At 43.4% G+C, this 19,394-nt stretch overlaps 1 protein-coding gene across 2 annotated transcripts in view; it reads left to right on the forward strand.

Annotated features, from left to right (window-relative positions):
- The window catches only part of TNRC6A (trinucleotide repeat containing adaptor 6A), a 98,609-nt gene extending 79,667 nt beyond the window's left edge, over positions 1–18,942 (forward strand). The window contains exons 19-25 of one of the 2 annotated variants that reach the window (XM_007449994.1): positions 8,268–8,426; positions 9,070–9,210; positions 10,634–10,741; positions 11,966–12,187; positions 14,592–14,662; positions 15,449–15,588; positions 16,119–18,942. In XM_007449994.1, the coding sequence (XP_007450056.1) occupies positions 8,268–8,426; positions 9,070–9,210; positions 10,634–10,741; positions 11,966–12,187; positions 14,592–14,662; positions 15,449–15,588; positions 16,119–16,494 (1,217 nt within the window). In that variant the 3' untranslated portion in view covers positions 16,495–18,942. The remainder of the gene's footprint in view (positions 1–8,267; positions 8,427–9,069; positions 9,211–10,633; positions 10,742–11,965; positions 12,188–14,591; positions 14,663–15,448; positions 15,589–16,118) is intronic. The other variant, XM_007449995.1, reaches the window with a different exon arrangement.
- Positions 18,943–19,394: the final 452 nt, after the last annotated feature.

The raw sequence follows: 19,394 nt of genomic DNA on the forward strand, positions 1-19,394 counted from the left end.
CCATTTGTAGTTACTGCAAAATATTGGCTAAGTTCTTTGTGTTGTACAGTATATCCTTGTAGCTTATTTTATACCTAATAGTTTGTGCCTCTTAATCCCCTGTCCTTATCTTGCCCCTCTCCCCACTGGTAACTACAAGTTCTCTATATCTGAATCTGTTTCTTTTTTGTTATATTCACTAGTTTGTTGTATTTTTTTAGAATCCACATATAGGTGATATACAGTATTTTTCCTTCTCTGTCTGACATATTTACTCAGCATAATGCCCTTAAGGTTCGTCCGTGTTGTTGTAAACGGCAGAATTTTCTTCTTTCTCCAGGCGGAATATTATTCCTTTGTATGTGTATACAACACCTTCTTCATTCATTGATGGACACTCAGGTTGTTTCCATATCTTGGTTATTGTGAATAATGATGCAGTAAACGTGCAGATGTCTTTTTGATATCTTGTTTTCATTTCTCTTGGATATATACCCAGAAGTGGGATTACTGGCTCATTAGTTGTTGTATTTTTAATTTTTTGAGAAACCTCCATACTGTTTTCCACAGTGGCTGTGCCAATTTACATTCCCGCCAACAGTGCACAGTGTTCCCGTTTCTCCACATCCTCATCAATATTTGTTGTTTGTGGTCTTTTTGATGATAGCCATTCTGACAGTGAGAGCTGATATCTCATTGTGGTTTTGATTTGCATTTCCCTGATGATTAGCGATGTTGAGCATCTTTTCATGTGCCTGTTGGCCATCTGCATGGCCTCTTAGCAAAACTGTTCAGGTCTTCTGCTCATTTTTAAATTGGGTGTTGTTTTTTTTTTATATGTTGAGTTGTATGAGCTGTTATATATTCTGGATATTAACCCTTTATCAGTCATATCATTTGCAAATATTTTTTCCCATTCATTAGGTTGTCTTTTTATTGTCAGTGGTTTCCTTTGCTGGGCAAAAGCTTTTAAGTTTAATTTGGTCCGATTTGTTTATTTTTTATTTTATTTATTTATTTATTTTTTTGCGGTACGCGGGCCTCTCACTGTTGTGGCCTCTCCCGTTGCGGAGCACAGGCTCCGGACACGCAGGCTCAGCGGCCATAGCTCATAGGCCCAGCCGCTCTGCGGCATGTGGGATCTTCCCAGACCGGGGCACGAACCTGCGTCCCCTGCGTCGGCAGGCGGACTCTCAACCACTGCGCCACCAGGGAAGCCCCCCATTTGTTTATTTTTTTAAAATAAATTTATTTTATTTATTTATTTTTGGCTGCATCCGGCCTTTGTTGCTGCGCACGGGCTTTTCTCTAGTTGCAGCAAGCAGGGTCTACTCTTCGTTGCGGTGTGCAGGCTTCTCATTGCAGTGGCTTCTCTTGTTGCGGAGCACAGGCTCTAGGTGCGTGGGCTTCAGTAGTTGTGGCACACGGGCTCAGTAGTTGTGGCTCGCGGGCTCTAGAGCGCAGGCTCAGTAGTTGTGGCACACTGGCTTAGTTGCTCTGCGGCATGTGGGATCTTCCTGGACCAGGGCTCGAACCCGTCTCCCCTGCATTGGCAGGCGGATTCTTAACCACTGCGCCACCAGGGAAGCCCCATTTTTTTATTTTTGCTTTTATTTCTTTTGCTTTAGGAGACGGTTCCAAAAAAATACTGTTACGATTTATCTCAAAAGAGTGTTCTCTGTTTTCCTCTAGGAGTTTTATGGTTTCTGGTCTTACATTTAGGTCTTTAGTCAATTTTTAATTTATTTTTGTATATGATGTTAGAGAATGTTCTAGTTTCATTTTTTTACATGCAGCTGTCCAGTCTTCCCAGCACCACTTATTGAAGAGACTTTTTCTCCATTGTATGTTCTTGCCTCCTTTGTTGTAGATTAATTGACCATAAGTGTGTGAGTTTATTCTACTATTCTTTATTTACTTAAATTGACATCTTGAAGCTGTCATTTTTTCTTTTTAAAGTTATTTTTGTATTGTTAATACAAATTACAAAATTTTTATATGCTTCCCCACCCCCAAAATGTTCTCATTTTCTTTACTTTAGCAGGCCCTGTAACTAATCTGAAGCAGCCCAAGTCTAGTAGTATTCCCTTCGTGGATATTATTTTGAGATCTCCAGGCTTTATCCCCTTAAAAATCAAGAATGTTTGATAGAATTTCTTCTCTGTGGTTGCTTTTATTCTTTCTTCATTGTTGTATTTTTTCCTTCCTTGTAAAAATGACTTCAGAAATATTCCTTGACCTGGTGTGGTTTTGGTCTTCATCTCTAGAAAGAAAGACCAGGTTGGTTTTATATCTGTATATAAGAACCCTCTAAATTTCAAGTTTTAAAAGGTTGGGGTTTGGTTTTTTGGGTTTTTTTTTTTTTTAAGCTTTTCAGTCTGTTTAAAGAAAGTGCTTTTTCTTACCATAATAATTCTCTAATTGTTTATACTATCATTTTCTCCCAGAAGTGCTCCTCTTGGCTCTGTGGTTCTTTTCCTCCTCTTTCTCTCTCTCTTTCTCCTGGTAGAGACTTAGAATCTTCTTCTCAGGCACACTCTTTTTATTTGTTTGCTTTGTTTTCAGTTTTCCTTATATTAAAAAAATAGAGAAATGTTCATCATCTTATTTCCATTATTATTTTGGTGCAGTTTGTTCTTTTGTCCTTATAAAAATAAAATAGGCATCTAACTTTGTATTCTAGAAGAGATCCCAAAACTGGTCTGAGTGTTATGCTTTGTTACACACTATTTTGAAAATGTTTTTTTTGAACCAACATCTGTTTAAACATTCAGGAAATTCCATGTACAGATTCAGATTTCTGGCATCTCTGGAGAAATGTGAAGATCTGCCAGCACCAAGCTCCAGAGCAGTCACCACCCAGAGTTGAGTGGCTGCTGCCCATGGCTCATTCTTCCCATTCCCCTCACACCTGTACCTTCCCTCCCATTGGTGGAGAAATATTTTTCTGTACTCCCTAACCAGAGAAATATTTCCTTGTAGTCATGTTTCTATCTGAGGAGGGACCATGGGATTTTTTTTTCTGTAGGCAAGTTGCTTCACTTGTATATAAAACCTGATTGGCTTTATTGGCATTTGTATTTCCATGTTGTAGAAAACGGGGGTTGTTTTTCCATAGTACCAGAGTAGTGGAGAGATCATTTTTTAAGCGGGAATGATCCGATAGCAGTAGTCAGGCTGGGCTGAGATGGGCTGAGCCTGGAAACAGGAGAGGCCTGTGGGGACGCTTGGCTGGCTCTGATCTTTTGCATCACAATCTTACGTGGGTTCTATTTTTATCCCCATCTAGTGAAGCTTAGAGGGCTAGTAAGATAGTTGTGGAGCAGAGAAGAAAGGGCAAATTCAAGAGACTTCCGTGTCAGAGATCCCCAAGTACACTGGTTTCCTAGAAGAACTCAGAACTCAGAAAAATGGTAATACTCATGGTTATGGTTTATTACAGCAAAAGAATACAGATTAAAATCAACAAAGGAAAAAGGCACATAGAAAATAGTCCAGGAGAAACCAGGAGAAGCTTTTTGTTGTCCTCTCTCAGTGCAGTTTCTCGGACTTAATTCTCCCAGCAACAATGTGTGACAACATGTACAAAGTATTGCCAGCCAGAGAAGCTCAGCCAAGCCTTAGTATCCTTAGTTTTTTGTCAGGGGTCAGTTGTGTAGACATGGAGCACACCTGCTTGTCAATCTCCAACCCCCTGCAGACCCTTCAGAGTTCAGACCAAAACAGCATGACCCAGGCCCCATGCAAACAAAAACAGATGTTCACCATAAATCACATTGTTATCATAAACTCTCTGGCATGGCCATGGCCCAGTGTATGCAGAGGAACTCTTAATCTGGCATGCTATTCTGTGAGTTACAGGAACCCAGGAGCCATCAAGGACCAGTCCCTGAAGCTCTTTGCCATGTGCAGTCTAGCCCTGTGCTAACCCTTTACTGCACACCTTCCAGAGTCACAAAACGAGATTCATTAAGGGAAGTAGAGTAGAGTGGAGGCAAGGCCGTCGAACAGGGGAATTGTGGGTCAGGTGAGGTTTGGACTGGGGTATTTGTGACAGTTCATGGTCCTAAGATTCTGTGACTTACCAGAGTTCAGAAAATCCCTTTCCCCTCCTCATTGCCAGAGAAGAGTACAATGTTTAGGAGCTGGAATACATTTATTTTAGTCTTAGAGTTAGTTGAGGGCAATTGGGAATGGTTTCCAGGAGGCCTGTGGTCCCTTAAGCTGAGATATGAAAGATAAACAGGCATTAGCCAGGCAGAGGTGGAAGGAGGGAAAACCATAAAGCGTTAGTAGAGGCTAGAGTTTTAAGAGCCTTACAAACTACTGAAGAGTTTGAATTTTACTCCTCTGTAATGGAGAACTGTTGAAGCTGGAAAGTGATGTGATCAGATTGGCATTATTCAAAAGGTGTATGATCATTTCACAATATATACAAATAGCAAATCATTATGTTGTATACTTGAAACTAATATGTTGTATGTCAATTATATCTCAATCAAAATATTTTAAAAAGAAATGAAGATTAAATGTGTAAGTTATAAAGATACCCACTAAACAAAAACTGTAAGCCTCCCACAGTTTCAGAAAAGGTAAATCAACATTTTCAAAGAGTTTTTAAAGAATCTATAAAGAAATTAAAAGAAATTCATATTGGATCATAAAGCAAAATCTGACTCTATGCTGTATACAGGGGGACCCAGAACAAAGTAATTCAGAAATCTTTGCAATCACAGGAGGAGAAAAAAGAGCTAGGTAGGCAGCAGGATTGACAGGACTTAGTGATTTTAAAATAATAGGGAAGAGCCAGGAGAGACTCTTGTTTTCTGACTTAAGTAACACCAAATCATTGTTCCTCTGATTAGTATTAAAAGGATATTTTGTTACATTCATTCCTTCCCTTTTCATTGGATTTTATCTTGAAACTTTGACTAAACTTGGCTTAAAGGTCAGTTTGCTGGTTTGTACACATTGGACTGATGATTATCAGAAATTAAAGGTGAAATTGTCATGTAATTGAAGGAACATTGAAACATGAAATCAAGCAGCCCTGAATGCTAAGCTAATTTGCCACACAGTGGTATATCACATTTGGAATTTTCCTTAAGAAAGGGAGTGGGAGCTGAGACAATGGCAAAATGTCAAAATAAATATGGACCCTAGAATTGACACTGCTAAATGGGAGTAATAATAGTACCACTTATGATGTTTTGAGGATTGATAAGGCTATAACTGAAGCACCTAAGCACTAGAACAGGGTTAGACACATAAGTGGCCGGTGGGTCTCAGCTTTCATCATTATTGTTATTGCCGTCATTGTCATCTCATGAGTGCCCTACCTCTAAGACAGCACCATTTCTCCAGTGTAGATCCAGCTCTATTTGCTTAAACTAAACCTACCACATAAATTTTACATTTCATTTTTCTGATGCTCTCCCATGCAGTGTCTAATAGAATGTAATTGGATCGTGGCTGCTGCTTAAGTTATGTCGTTTGTCCTTTTTAATAAAATGAAGTTTGAATAAGTAGATATTGTTTCTTTTTAAAAAGGGGGGCAGATGATTTCATCATTGCTGGGTTTTGTGTAAGAATTAATCACTTCAAATTTGGCAGTTATGCTTACTTACTGTATTACTTGCAACTACTACTTTATATATCCCACTTTATTTCCAAGTGGTTTTAATTAGGCTAAGATACATAGTTCACTACGATAAAAGTAATAACTAGATGAGGAAGCCGGAGAAGAGAGGGAAATGGAATTGGTGGAATAACTGAATCAAGTCAGGGATAGGTTAGTGCCCACCAGTGAGTGGCATGAGGTCCTGTATTTTACCAGAAGCTCATAGCTGGAGCAGCCTTGAGTCCATGAACCAGGGCTTTCCTTACATCTGTTTCAAACTCTACATGAATGGACAAGACACTTGGTTTTCCTTCTGTTGTCAAATCCAAGTTCGTCTGATGTGCAGTGAGGCCAAACAAACTGAAATGTCGGAGTTTGGAATAGAGAAAGGAGTGTTGCAAGGCCAAACAAGGAGAATGGACAGCTTGTGCTCAAAAAGCCCAAACTCCCCATTGCTTTTCAGGGGGGGGAAGAATTTTTATAGGCGAAATTGGGGTGGGGGGGGCTACAGGGGGTGTAACCTTCCTCTGGTTGATTGGTGGGAAAATAACACGGTGGTGTTCCAGGAGTCTCAATCGTTAGCCCTTGGGTCCCATCCAGTCTGTGGTCCAGTGTTTGTGATCAGCCTGAAGTTACCATGCCCCACCTGGATTGGGGGCCTCACTTCCTCTTGAAGAACTCAGATTTCTATCAGGTTGTTATGTGTATCTTTTGAGGAGGAACCAGGATCTGGCCCGTGGCTACACTGTTGTTTCTTGACTGCCTTTCCTTTGTTTCTGCCATCCCTCACTCCCCAGATTAGTAACTGTTTGAATCTGCCCTTTGGGGCTCAGGGAAGGTCTAGGAGGCTGAAACCTTTTTTCTACAAACAAGAAATGGGGGACATGGAATGGCTTTTGTACACGGGAGGGCCACACAGGGACCTGCTCAGGTTCACTTTCTTCACCCTTGCTCCTCCCCATTCCAGAAATTGTACCTCCTTCAATCAAGTTATTGAAGCTAGAAGTTTAAGAGGCATTCTCTTTTTCAAAAAGTTTGAGATAATTTACATATAATACAATTTCTCCTTTTAAAGTATAAAATTCTGTGGCTTTCAGTAACATTCTCAAGAGTTGGGTATCCATCGAACAATCAACTTTTTTTTTTAACTTTTTTTTTGCTTGTTTTTGGCTGCGTTGGGTCTTCGTTGCTGCACGTGGGCTTTCTCTAGTTGCGGTGAGCAGGGGCTACTCTTTGTTGTGGTGCGCAGGCTTCTCATTGCGGTGGCTTCTCTTGTTGCGGAGCACAGGCTCTAGGCGCACGGGCTTCAGTAGTTATGGCATGTGGGCTCAGTAGTTGTGGCTCGCAGGCTCTAGAGCACAGGCTCAGTAGTTGTGGTGCACGGGCTTAGTTGCTCCGCGGCATGTTGGATCTTCCCAGACCAGGGCTCGAATCTGTCCCCTGCATTGGCAGGCGGATTCTTAACCACTGTGCCACCAGGGAAGCCCCACATAATCAACTTTTGAACATTTTCCTTACCCTAGAAGAACCCCTTAGGTGTCATTCCTCCCACCTCCATTTTCCCATCTCTCTAGCCATAAGTAAAAACTAATATTTTTGTTTTCTATAGATTTGTCTGTATTGGACATTTCATATAAGTGGAAGCATATAATATCTGGTCTTTTATGACTGGTATTTTTGGCTTAGCGTAATGTTTTCGAGGTTCATCCGTGTTGTAGCATGCACATGTATTTCACTCCTTTTTATAGTTGAATTGGATAATATATATACCACATTATGTTTGTGCACTCATCTGTTGATGGATATTTGGGCCTAAGAGATATTCTTGATTTCTTCCTTTCTCCAATCTGCACATTGAGTCCATCTGTGAATCGTACCCCTCCTGCTTCCAAAATACATAGTTTATGCATCTGTTGTGTCTCCTAATGGTCTCCCTGCTTCTATGCTAGCCTTCCTTCCATTTTCCACACTGCAGCAAATGTGACCTCAAAACAAATGGGATTGTATTACTTCCCTTCCTAAAACCCCTCAGCATAAAGAACTCCTTGCCAAATCCTACAAAGCCCTGTCTGAGGGTGTTGTAAATTCTGATGCCTTCGGGGAACAGGCAGGGCATAGGCCAGTCTGGAGTGGTAGGGCCTGGGACAGCTAGAGTGTGCACACCCCACCTCAGGATCTTCGAATTCCAAGCATTTAAAACGAAACGTACTTGGTCATCCCGCCCTTCAAGGTCAGGGCCCCGCTCCATGTTGTTCTCTCTCCCATTTACTGTTCTTCAGGCAAAATGATCTTTCAGTTCCTCAGTCTCCTCAAGTCTTTGTGCAGGCCGCACCCACTGGCTAGAATCTTTTCCCCCAGACTCTCCATGCTGTCCCTGCCCCCTCCTTGACACACGTTCTCTCCTTCTGCCCTCTGTCCATTAACGTGGCTTTTTGTGAAGATACACTGTCATTGTGGGCAAGGACCTCATTCATATCAGAGGCTAGAAGTGATTGAAATCTGGAAGAAAGCACAGGGCTTTCTTTTCTCCTCACATCTTCACATAATCTACAGAACAGTTTGGAACCCACAGATCTAATAAAAAGTTTTCTTGCTATATTTGACAAACTACCAGAAATAAATGTAATACTATGTTGTGCTCACACTTCCCTTCCGTCCCCTCCCTCAGGTGCTATTTCGAGTGGCTTCAGGCTGGAAGAGTCTCCGTTTGTCCCCTACGACTTCATGAGCAGCAGTGCTTCGCCGGCCAGTCCTCCGGCTCCAGCAGGAGACGGCTGGCCACGTGCCAAATCGCCTAGCGGCTCCAGCAGTGTTAATTGGCCACCAGGTAAAATGCCGACGTCTTCTTTTATGAGAGTTTGTGTCCATTAAGGTTGCGATACCTCTAGATATACTAATGATTTGGCCCTGAATCTGTGATTGGACTGAACTACGCGAAGGATGAGGAAGAACACAGAAATGCGAATGGCAAGTTGAGCCCAGGTCTTGGGCTGATGAGTGACCTGGCCCATTGTCAGCACCTTTATGCTCCAGTCTGTGAAGGTGGGGTTAGTCCCACAGAGGGATTAGGCCAGCGCGAAGAATGATATAAACCTTCATTCATTGCTCTTCTCTAGCTGTGTCTGGGGACAGAGGTGACAACATTTCCATTTACTGAGGAATCACCAGAAATGCACCTATGACCTGTTTCATCCTATCCAACTTGCTGTGGCTTTGTGATTTGTAATAAAGCACTTTAGAGTGTTACTTTCAAGAATATATAAACCCAGAAAAAAGTTGCAAGTTATTCACAAAAAACAGTATATTAATTGTGATATTGAGTCAGCCCGTTAGGGTATTGGAAAATAATTTGAGAGTATTGGGAGATATTTGATAATTGCATAGACTTTAGGAATAAAACTTTTGGGTAGTTACTGATGGATTTTCAGCTGATGATTAAGCCTGAACTAATTTTAAATTTTTATTTCCAGAATTTCGCCCTGGTGAACCATGGAAAGGTTATCCAAACATTGACCCTGAAACTGACCCTTATGTCACTCCTGGCAGTGTCATAAACAATCTTTCAATTAATACTGTGCGGGAAGTCGACCACCTCAGGGACAGGAACAGTGGTATGTAGGCAGATACGACTCAGGAGTTCTGAATGATGCAGGACAGTGGCTCAAAGTAGATGTGAAACTTTGAGCAGCGCGAGTCACTCCAGCACAGCACAGCGCCTGACCTCCAAGGGGCTCGTGACAGTGATAACAGAATTCTCGATTTCCCATAGGTGACTCTTTAGCCACTTTTAAAATGATGAGGATTTATTATCACTTGATATGGTAAACGCAAAGGACCAGCAAACACTTGCTTTCCAGTAACTGTATTAACTGAAGGTTGTTACCCATTTTATAACAGTTTTCCGTATTGTGGTTATTAAGAAATGGGTGTTTCTTATGGAAGATGTTATATTATTATTTGTTTATACACTCTGGATGTTAAAGAACTTTCATCTGGAGAAGGAATTGGCTTTCTTTGTCTCCCAGAGAGTGAAAATAAGAAAAATTTAAGGGTCGCTGCAGTCCAGATGCACTTTTAGTGGGTTAGCCAATGAAATCCTCCTCCCACCTACCCCGTGGTTGTCTTTCACCCCAGGCATATGTAAGTACTCCAGTGCATGCAGTAGAAGAAAGTAGAAGAATGAAATGAGTGACGATCTCTTCTCTTTCTGTAACGTCCAGCCTCACAGCTGTCCCCTTAAACAGTTTGTAATAAAGAAAATGTAAAACAGTCAGCACTTTCTGTTAAATATAGAATTTGTTAACAGGTGTTTGCCAGATCACAATGGTAAGATAAGAATCCTCATCATTCTGAAATGACTGAATTTAGCAGACAGCTATGTATAGAAATAGTTAAAGCCACTACTTTCACAGGAGAACGTGGGGACAGAGCCAACAATGAAACCTCACAGCCTGGTAGTTAATGAAAGAATCTGGCAGCAGGAGCTGTTGCAGTGATCCACATAATGGTCGGGTCTGGAGCTAAACTAGGGTAGTGGTCAAGGGGATTTTTTAAAAAATAGGAAGAAAGGCTAGGTTTTCGAGACCGAATGTGGGGCACGATGGGAGAGGACAGAGGCCTGGCTCACTGGTAGTGCCAGTGCCAGGGCACCTTGGTGAGCTGCCCAATAAGAAGTCATTCGAGTTCAGAGACAGACTGGGAGCTCTGGTGGAGACCACTGCTGAGAAGCAGGGCTGGTGTTGTCTCTTGCTGGATCCCATCGTTGGGGTGCGTTCTCACAGACAGTTATTAGAAGACTGGAATGGGAGGGATACCTCTTGAGCCGCGGTAGAAACAGTGAGCAAGCTCTCCACATGCTGTTTTGAAGGCAGGAAGGAAGCTACGGTCACGGGCGCCGTTCCCATGGCCCTGAACATGGCTGTTTCCTTTCTGTGGCATACTGTTAAGTTGCAGGTTCACTGGGTGCTTTTGCTTCTTCTCTGATGCTGTGTCCCCTGCTCTGGGGATGACTGATTGTGCTCTTTTCCCGTGTAGGGTCATCCTCATCCTTGAACACCACGCTGCCTTCAACTAGTGCCTGGTCATCCATTCGTGCCTCCAACTACAACGTTCCCCTCAGCAGTACAGCACAAAGCACTTCAGGTGGGCCTTGTCCTGAGTTTGCCAAGGCTCTGGCAGAGGAAGGGGCAGAACCTGGGGCCAGGGCCGTTGTGTTTACCTCTTCTTTTGATTCAGTCTTCTTTTCAGGGAGCTGGGAGAGTCTATTTCTGAGCCTGGGAAGATATTTTTAACACCATTTGCCCCCTTTTAAAATTTACTGTATCCAGTAGTCATTTACTAAAATAATCAGGTTTCACTGAATAGCCACTCTCATCTGAGAGCTTAGATTAAATGTAATTTAGTTCGAAGCAGTAGTCCTCAACAATCTGTAGTGAAGGACCTTTTATTTTTTTAATGCCCAGTCCTTTGCAGTCCTTTGGTAACTTTTGTAAAATACAGTAAACCTGAACTTCGAGTTGCTAGAGTACACACTTAGGAGTTACAGCAGCATCAGATTGCTGTTAAGAGTTTACGAACGCTCACTCTGAATTTCTGTATTTGTACTGTCACAGACCAGTAATAAACTGTGTTGTGACCAGTCTTCCCATCACACTTTGAGACGTGCTGACTTAAAGACATGCTCCTTATGAGCAGGTAGAAAAAATAATTGATGGTGACAGAAGTTATAAAATTTTCTATCCCCTTCTGCTCTCTCATTTTTTTTTAGTATCATTTCGATTTAGTTTTCTGTGTTCCTGGCTGTGCACTGGACCCATAGGCAAGTTGCTTAACCTCTCTGAACCTCAGTAAAATGTGTGTGAGGATTAGAGGTAGCGTACACCAAGCACCCAGCAGCCCAGCGCTCAGCATAGAGTAGCCCCCAGCGAATGTCTGCTGTGAAGATTCCCTGAGTTAGGGCTGCTTTTGTAGTCCTTTTTTCATGAATGAATAACACAATGCTAAAATCGAATGGCCTAAGTGTTGGTCTTGAGCAACTCATTATGGTTGTTAAGGTATGGAGTTCCCACTTGCTACTTTAGAGCAGCTCAAAGCAGTGTTCAATGAAGTTGTGTACGCTGGACTAAGGGTCTCACAGGTCTTAAAACTATTAATGAGACAAACAGTCTGTTTTGAGGCAAGGGAGCAGTTTCCTTTGGGCTTTTTGTTTCTTCTGCAGTTTAGTTTGATTTGGGGTTTTTTTTAAAGTTTTTTTGTTTGTTTGATTTGCTTTTAGTGGGGGAATGAGTGTTGTCATTATTTAAATTTTCTCTTTTCTGAAAACATTTATCTGCCCTCTTTCCCACTTTGCTTTTTTCCTTTGAGTAGCCAGAAATAGTGATTCCAAATTGACATGGTCTCCTGGTTCAGTTACAAACACCTCTCTGGCTCATGAGCTGTGGAAGGTCCCTTTGCCACCTAAAAACATCACTGCTCCGTCCCGCCCACCTCCGGGACTGACTGGTCAGAAGCCACCCTTGTCTACGTGGGATAATTCTCCCCTTCGTGTAGGTGGAGGATGGGGAAATTCTGACGCCAGGTATACCCCAGGTAAGCCGACATGCATAAGGTGGTTTCATGTGGTTTATTTGCTGAACACTAATCAGTACCAACAGCCTAGTTTAACAGAGACCTAAGTAGCAGACTGTTGCATTATCCTCTATAAAGTAAGATTAGAACTTAACTAAACGTAAGATTCCTAATTCATTGCTATCTTCTGCATTTGCCATGCTTTCGAGAGTCTTAAATTTTATTTTATTTTATTTTTTTTATTTTTTATTTATTTATTTATTTATTTTTGTGTGGTAAGCGGGCCTCTCACTGCTGTGGCCTCTCCGGTTGCGGAGTACAGGCTCCGGACGCGCAGGCTCAGCGGTCATGGCTCACGGGCCCAGCCGCTCGGTGGCATGTGGGATCTTCCCAGACCGGGGCACGAACCCGTGTCCCCTGCATCGGCAGGCGGACTCTCAACCACTGCGCCACCAGGGAGGCCCCCTTAAATTTTATTTTAAATTTTGCCCAGTTTACTTATATTTCCCCAAAGACACACACCTGTCACTGATAAAGTTAATGGAATGGGGATCTTTCTTTCAGAAGTTCCTCAAGGGCTCATCTTTATCAGGTATAGTAACTTCCTGCTCATGGCAGGCTTGTCATAATACCATGTCACATGGAGCAGAAGTGTCATCTGACAAGCCTGGGGAGGTGGGAGCAGCCCATCTGGGCCTTGAAGAATGGGGTCTGTTTGGGTGAAAGCTTGGCCTGTACTTAGGATGATCATAAAATTTATTGATTAAACAGGGACGTTTGAGAGTGAAAAGGGGTGCTGTTAATTAACTGTACAGGCCTAAACCAGACTGTCCCAGGAAAACTGGGACAGATGGTTCCCTTACCTCTCTACTCCTTCCGTAAGTGACTAGCACTGGATTTGTACTGGCATCATGTCCCCACCCGCCTCCCCGCAACATACACAACACACACAGCCACAGATAGAACTCAGAGCTCGTCTACCAGTTCATCCATTCTACTCCGCCCCTCAAATGCACCAAACTTTCTCATCTCCAGGCTGAAAATTGTAGTAAAAACCTCATTAATAATTTCTTATCTTTGGACAGGTGATTGGCTGAAATAAAACTTGCAGTGTTTCCTTTGGGGGAAAGTTTTAATTATGTGAAAAAAGCACATGAGTCTGTTCTAAGCTACTGAATGCAAGTTAGTGTAATTGGTGTCCTGTGTAAGTGGTTCTTTCAGGCCACAGATGTGTTTTGGATGCCAGCTAAGTGCCTGGTGGCACTCTCACCCTCAGGAGGGTTGGTGGAGTTGAATGGGCTCAGGAAGCCTGTAAGAATCAGCCAGGTTAGCAGAGGGTGCAGCATGTGCCAGGTGCAGAGACCTGGGCAAAGCACGAGGGTTTCCTGCTGGAATTGCTGGAGCTTGGCAAAGGGTGGTGTTCAGGGCGAGCTGAGTGGGCACAAGCTGTGTCACGCAGCCATCTTCCTAAGCCACCTGGGGTGTTTCTGAGGCACTGTTTTTTTTTGTTTTAAGTTCGTTTTTTTTTTTTTTTCACACACACACACTGTATTTTATTTTTACAAGAGATAAACTGACAGCAAGCATTGTAAATGGATGACCACAACAAAAGCTACAGTGACTGCAATTACCACACACTCACACTATGTCATAATGTTGACATTCAGTCCAGGAATCCTCCACTGTAACAGCTCCTTTACTTTGCAGTGAAAATTGATTTGTATATTTTTTGCCTCTGAGTCCTTGTGGGATTTTTTTTTTTATATTCAAACAGAAAGTCACAAAAATTATAATCATCCTCATCAGGTCTGAGGCACTTTTAAGTAGTTGTAGACAGAAGTGACTTGATCATGTCTTAAAACTCTGCTGCTGGGAGGGAGAGACGATGCTGTAGGGCCAGGCAGGAGAGCCAGAGCCAGGTGTGGAGCCCCTGTGGTAGCCCAGACGGAAACGAGGAATGTCTGGACGACTGCAAGCTCTTAAATCCCCTCGAACTTCACACCCTGTGGGATGTGCATGCAGTCATCAATTGATAACCTGAGATCATCGTGAGCTGAGGCTATTCCCCAAAGGCTACCATTTGCGATAGTTTTAGCTTTATAAATGGGAAGACCCCAAAGGCATCTGGTCTTTGGTTCACTAGCCCACCATGTGATGAGCTGGCAGCCCTCTGAGCCCCCTCCACCCAGAGGCAGAGCCACGTGCCCCAGAAATTAACACCTGGTCAGAGCTGGAGTGAGCTGGCATCTTGGGCCCACAGAGAAAATACCCCATGTAGACGCACAGGTAAGTAAGAAGGAAGAGAAGGACGCCACGAGCCCAGATGATCCTCCTGAATGTCTGCAATTTGGAGTATGTTTGTCCTGAACAGTCATTCAGGCCACAGTCTTGGAAAACTGACTTGTCCTTTTTCTTCCTTGTTTAGGTTCCAGCTGGGGTGAGAGCAGCTCAGGGAGAATAACAAATTGGCTTGTTCTGAAAAACCTTACACCTCAGGTAAGAACATCAGGTATCCTGGCTTATGTGGATACGCCAGGTAGCATGGAAGCAAAGGTTTGCATTCTGGTTTAAGTCTGAGATGGGGACTACCCAGGCCTTCCAAGTGGTGCTGAGTAGATGTCAAGGCCGGGCAGAGAAAACGGCAGAGAATGGTCTTTAGATGCCTCAGGCAGGCTGGTGGTCTGACCCAGTGGTTTTTACACTGTAAAATGCATGGGAGCTGACCGAAAATAGAGAGTCCTAGATCTCACCCCACAGCCTCTCATTTAGTATATCTGGGCTAGGGTCAGGGATCTGCATTTCTATAAGGGCATTCAGATGGATTTGATGCAGGTGGTCCTTGTACTGCACTTTGAGAAAACTTGTCTGCCCTTTTAGATTAGAACATTTTCTTAGTCCCTGGACTGCCCCCTCCTCTGGAGGCTGGGTGTTAAGAGCCCACCCCCCTCCTCCCCAGGGAGCAGTGCCTTGATGCATCCTGTCCTCAGGGCAGGGAAGAGAGAAGACATGAAGCCACAGCAGGGGCAGTGACTAACTAAGGAATTGGGGATCTGGGGAATGTCCAGGAGTCTAGAGGCCACAGAGGTATGGCTCTGGGACCAGTGGAGGTGGGGAGGGGGGCACTGTACCCTGTCACAGCAGTGAGTCCCAGTGAAGAGTGGCACCAGGAGTGAAGAACCTTGGGCAAGAGAGAAAGGACCAGAGTCCCAGCCTGGGACAACCTACCTGGACAGTCTTCATGGCGGTGCATCTAATTGGCAGTTCCCACGCTCTGTTTCCTAGATTGACGGCTCAACTCTGCGCACTCTGTGCATGCAGCATGGCCCACTGATCACATTCCACCTGAACCTCCCGCATGGAAATGCTTTGGTCCGTTACAGTTCAAAAGAAGAGGTAGTGAAGGCACAAAAGTCTCTGCACATGTAAGTTGGCCATTCTGCGCATGGCACCTGGAAAATGCTCTTGGGATTGCAAGTTCGGAATTCTCTCGTTAGGGCTCCCTTGTGTGTATGAAAGCACAGCTGGTGACTCTGTGTGCCATTTCTGGGCCAGCACTTGGGGTCCCGCGGTGAGCGCTTCATAAACGCTGCAGCCTCACTGTGTCTTGGGCTCCAGGGGCAGTACTCAGAAGGGGATGCATCACACCAGATCCAAATGGCCCTAGAAAATCCCTTAAATTGCTTGTTAGGAGACAAGAAGACATGATCCTGATGCCACAACAGCACTGGGTGGCACGGCTGGGCCCGGAGAGCCCTGGGCGCTGTGCCCTCGCCGTGTGCAGCCTCCGGGGCACACGCTGGCTGGAAGGGAGGGCACGCTGGGTCCTTGTGTGCCCCGCCCTCTCCCTCTCGCCCTCTCCCTCTCGCCCTCCACTGCTTTTGTAGCAGAGACAGTGTCACCCTGACTTTGACCCAGACCCCTCAGCTAGCCCACTTGTGTCTCTCTCCTCCAGGTGTGTACTGGGGAACACTACTATTCTTGCTGAGCTTGCCAGTGAAGAGGAGATCAGTCGTTTCTTTGCACAAAGTCAGTCTCTGACCCCTTCTCCCAGCTGGCAGTCTCTCGGGTCCAGCCAGAGCCGGCTGGGCTCCCTCGACTGTTCCCACTCATTCTCCAGCCGGACCGATCTCAATCACTGGAATGGTGCTGGGCTGTCGGGAACTAACTGTGGAGACCTTCATGGCACTTCCCTCTGGGGGACCCCACATTATTCCACAAGCTTGTGGGGTCCTCCAAGCAGCAGCGATCCCCGGGGAATTAGCAGCCCGTCCCCCATTAACGCTTTTCTTTCTGTTGACCACCTGGGTGGGGGTGGAGAGTCCATGTAACAGTGTAGACTCGACTCAGAACTGCAACCTCAAGACGCGAAAGAAAGGAGCACTAAGTTGGGCTCGCCGCCTGCAGCCAGGGCCACCTGTGGGAACAGCTATTCTCTGCACATTTTCCACTTTGTTTTCCCTGAAACATATCAGTTTGAATACTTGAATCATGCAGGCCAATATTATAATGTGAAAAGGTATCTATCTATTTACACTCCCAAATAGCGCCATACATGCTACACCGTATAGAATGAGCTCACTTGTGTATATTCATCATGTTTAGCCTTTGGGTTCTTTTTTTTAATTTTCCCCTTTCTACCCCTCCCCCCCCACCCCATTCATTCTTTTTCTCTTTTTTCTTTTTGCAAAACCATTTTTTTGGGCTGATAATGTATGAGCTTTTAACTTTGCACTGAATGATGTTCTCTCCGTCTAATCGGCAATATGGGGGGGCAGCTGTTCCAGTGTAAATGTTTACTCAAGGATGTTCTTAAAAGGTGTGCGCTCTCTACTATGCCTTGATGTTTGCCTACCTTATTGTGGTATCATGGAGTTTAAAAGATCAAGTTATGATACTGACTTAGGACTATAAATGAAAGTATTGCACCAGTTTTTTCATGTTATAAAACTAAAGAATTTCGCTCTGCAGTTTGAAAAACTGTGGCCACAGCTGTGACTTGCAGCCCACCTGCCACCCAGGACGGGCCCTGCACTTTGAATAGGCTTTCCATTTTGTTTTGAAGGTTCCCACGTTGAACCTTCTTGTTTACAGATTTTTTTGTTTGTTTTTTGAGAAAAAAATGTTTACTCTTCCATCATTTAAAAAAAAAATTAAAAGACAAAAAAAAAAATGGAGGATGATTTAAAAGATGCTTTCTATCTCTGGGAAAAAGGAGCAGCATTTGGCCATGTTCTTTTGTTTTTCTATTCCTGCCCTAAATCAAAGAGCATGGTTCTCAGGAAAACCAGTTCCCCAGTTTAAAAAAAAAACAAAAAACAACAAAAAAAAAAAACCTCCTTGTAGTTTCTTAGAGGAAAAAAAGAAAAACCCCAACTTTTAGCACTGATACTACATATTGCTCTGTTAAAGAATTTTCTCTGCCAAAAAGAAAAAAAAGAAAAAACAAAAAAACGCTTAAAGCTGGAGTTTGAGATTCTGCTTTCAGATGCTGTCTTTTTATTAGTGAGTGATGATGGTTTGCTAATAATCAGTAGGTAATAATTTTTTTGTAATCCCATCAAGTGGCTCTATATGTTTCTGCTCTCTTGTGACTGTGTTAATGTTTAACTGTTGTACCTTAAAGCCGAAATCAGTAACTATGCATACTGTAACCAAGGTATTGGGCTTACAGAATTGTTCGTTGTATAAAGAAAATTTTAAATGTTGTTGCAAACTAACGAGTTACACCATTTTTAAAATTTCTTTCTCTCCTTTCCCCTCTTTTGCCCACAAATGGTATTATAATGCTTGCTTAGTCAAAGAAGAGAGACTAAACAAGGGTAAAAATTTTAACAGTACAGAATTTGCCATCATTTCATTGCCTTGATTCTAACTGTTTGTGTCCTAAGATGCAAAAGAAGTCAGTGGCTTTTAACTGTTTACAAATAGAATGTGATTGTAAAATGTACAGTTTGGTTGTGTTTGAATTATGAAATTTCTTCAGATATAATAAACCATGACTTTTTGGCTGCTCAACATTAATTGTCTCTTTTTTGTGAATTTATTTGTATGCTCTTTTTTATAATGAAAGTTTCAAAGTTGCTATGTATGAGGGTTCTCATAGAGCAACTGGTAAAAATCTAAGCAAATATTTGAATATTTTATCCGAACTTATACACAATTTCACCCTGAAATAATGTGAGAACAGTGGGAAACTGTCGCTTGCTCCTTCCGGCCCTCTGAGCATCTTTGGGATCTTGTCGCTCAAAACTCTTCTGTGACTCATCTTCCCCACCATTTGTGCCCATCTCAAGCCTCAGCAAGAGACCATTTGGAACATGAAGCTTAATGACTTGACAGTGTTCTAGTGTTAAACTCTCATACCTCTGTTACACAACGAGAAATGCCACAGCCTGGACTGGCCTTTTTCTTCCCCCTTCACGGCCCTCCTCCCTCCTCACTGCAGGAGCTCCGGGGCAGAACCTGTGTACGTATTTCAGTGTATGACTTCAGATCATGCTCCAACTTGCCAGGTGTAAGCTAATGTTGGTGGACACCTTAATATAAGCAAATGTTGTTCAATGCATTCAATGTATATTGACTTCCATACTGGTTTTTCCAAAAACCAAAGGTAGCTTTGAAAAACCACGTCTGGAAATGTTTGGAACGTTAAGCTGATTGACCTTTTGGGGCTTTGAGTAGTATATAATTGACTTCATAACTGCGTTAATTGTATTGTTAAAGTGTTTGGGAGTTTTTTGCGCTTGTTATGTGAAAATAAAGTGTTTGATTTAAAAAATTAAAAAGTGGTTTGGTGTTTGCCTAGTCCTTAAATACAACAGTTCTGGTCCCTAAGCGACTGTGTTACTCCTAAATCTTTTTCTTTTTTTTTTTTTTGCGGTATGTGGGCCTCTCACTGTTGTGGCCTCTCCCGTTGCGGAGCACAGGCTCCGGACGCGCAGGCTCAGCGGCCGTGGCTCATGGGCCGAGCCGCTCCGCGGCGTGTGGGATCTTCCCGGACCGGGGCACGAATCCGCGTCCCCTGCATCGGCAGGCGGACTCTCAACCACTGCGCCACCAGGGAAGCCCCCTAAATCTTTCTTAATCTCTCCCAACTGCCCGTCCCTTAGTCCTTAGTCCAGGCCATTAGTTTGACCGTGACATTCCCCTGGCTCTGTGACCTCAAGTCACTATCAGCCTGTAAGAGTTGATCTAAACATTGTAACACGTCCAGTGATGCATCTCCAAA

Source organism: Lipotes vexillifer, unplaced genomic scaffold (assembly GCF_000442215.2).
Source record: "Lipotes vexillifer unplaced genomic scaffold, Lipotes_vexillifer_v1.1 scaffold811, whole genome shotgun sequence".
Taxonomy (NCBI): Eukaryota; Metazoa; Chordata; class Mammalia; order Artiodactyla; family Lipotidae; genus Lipotes; species Lipotes vexillifer.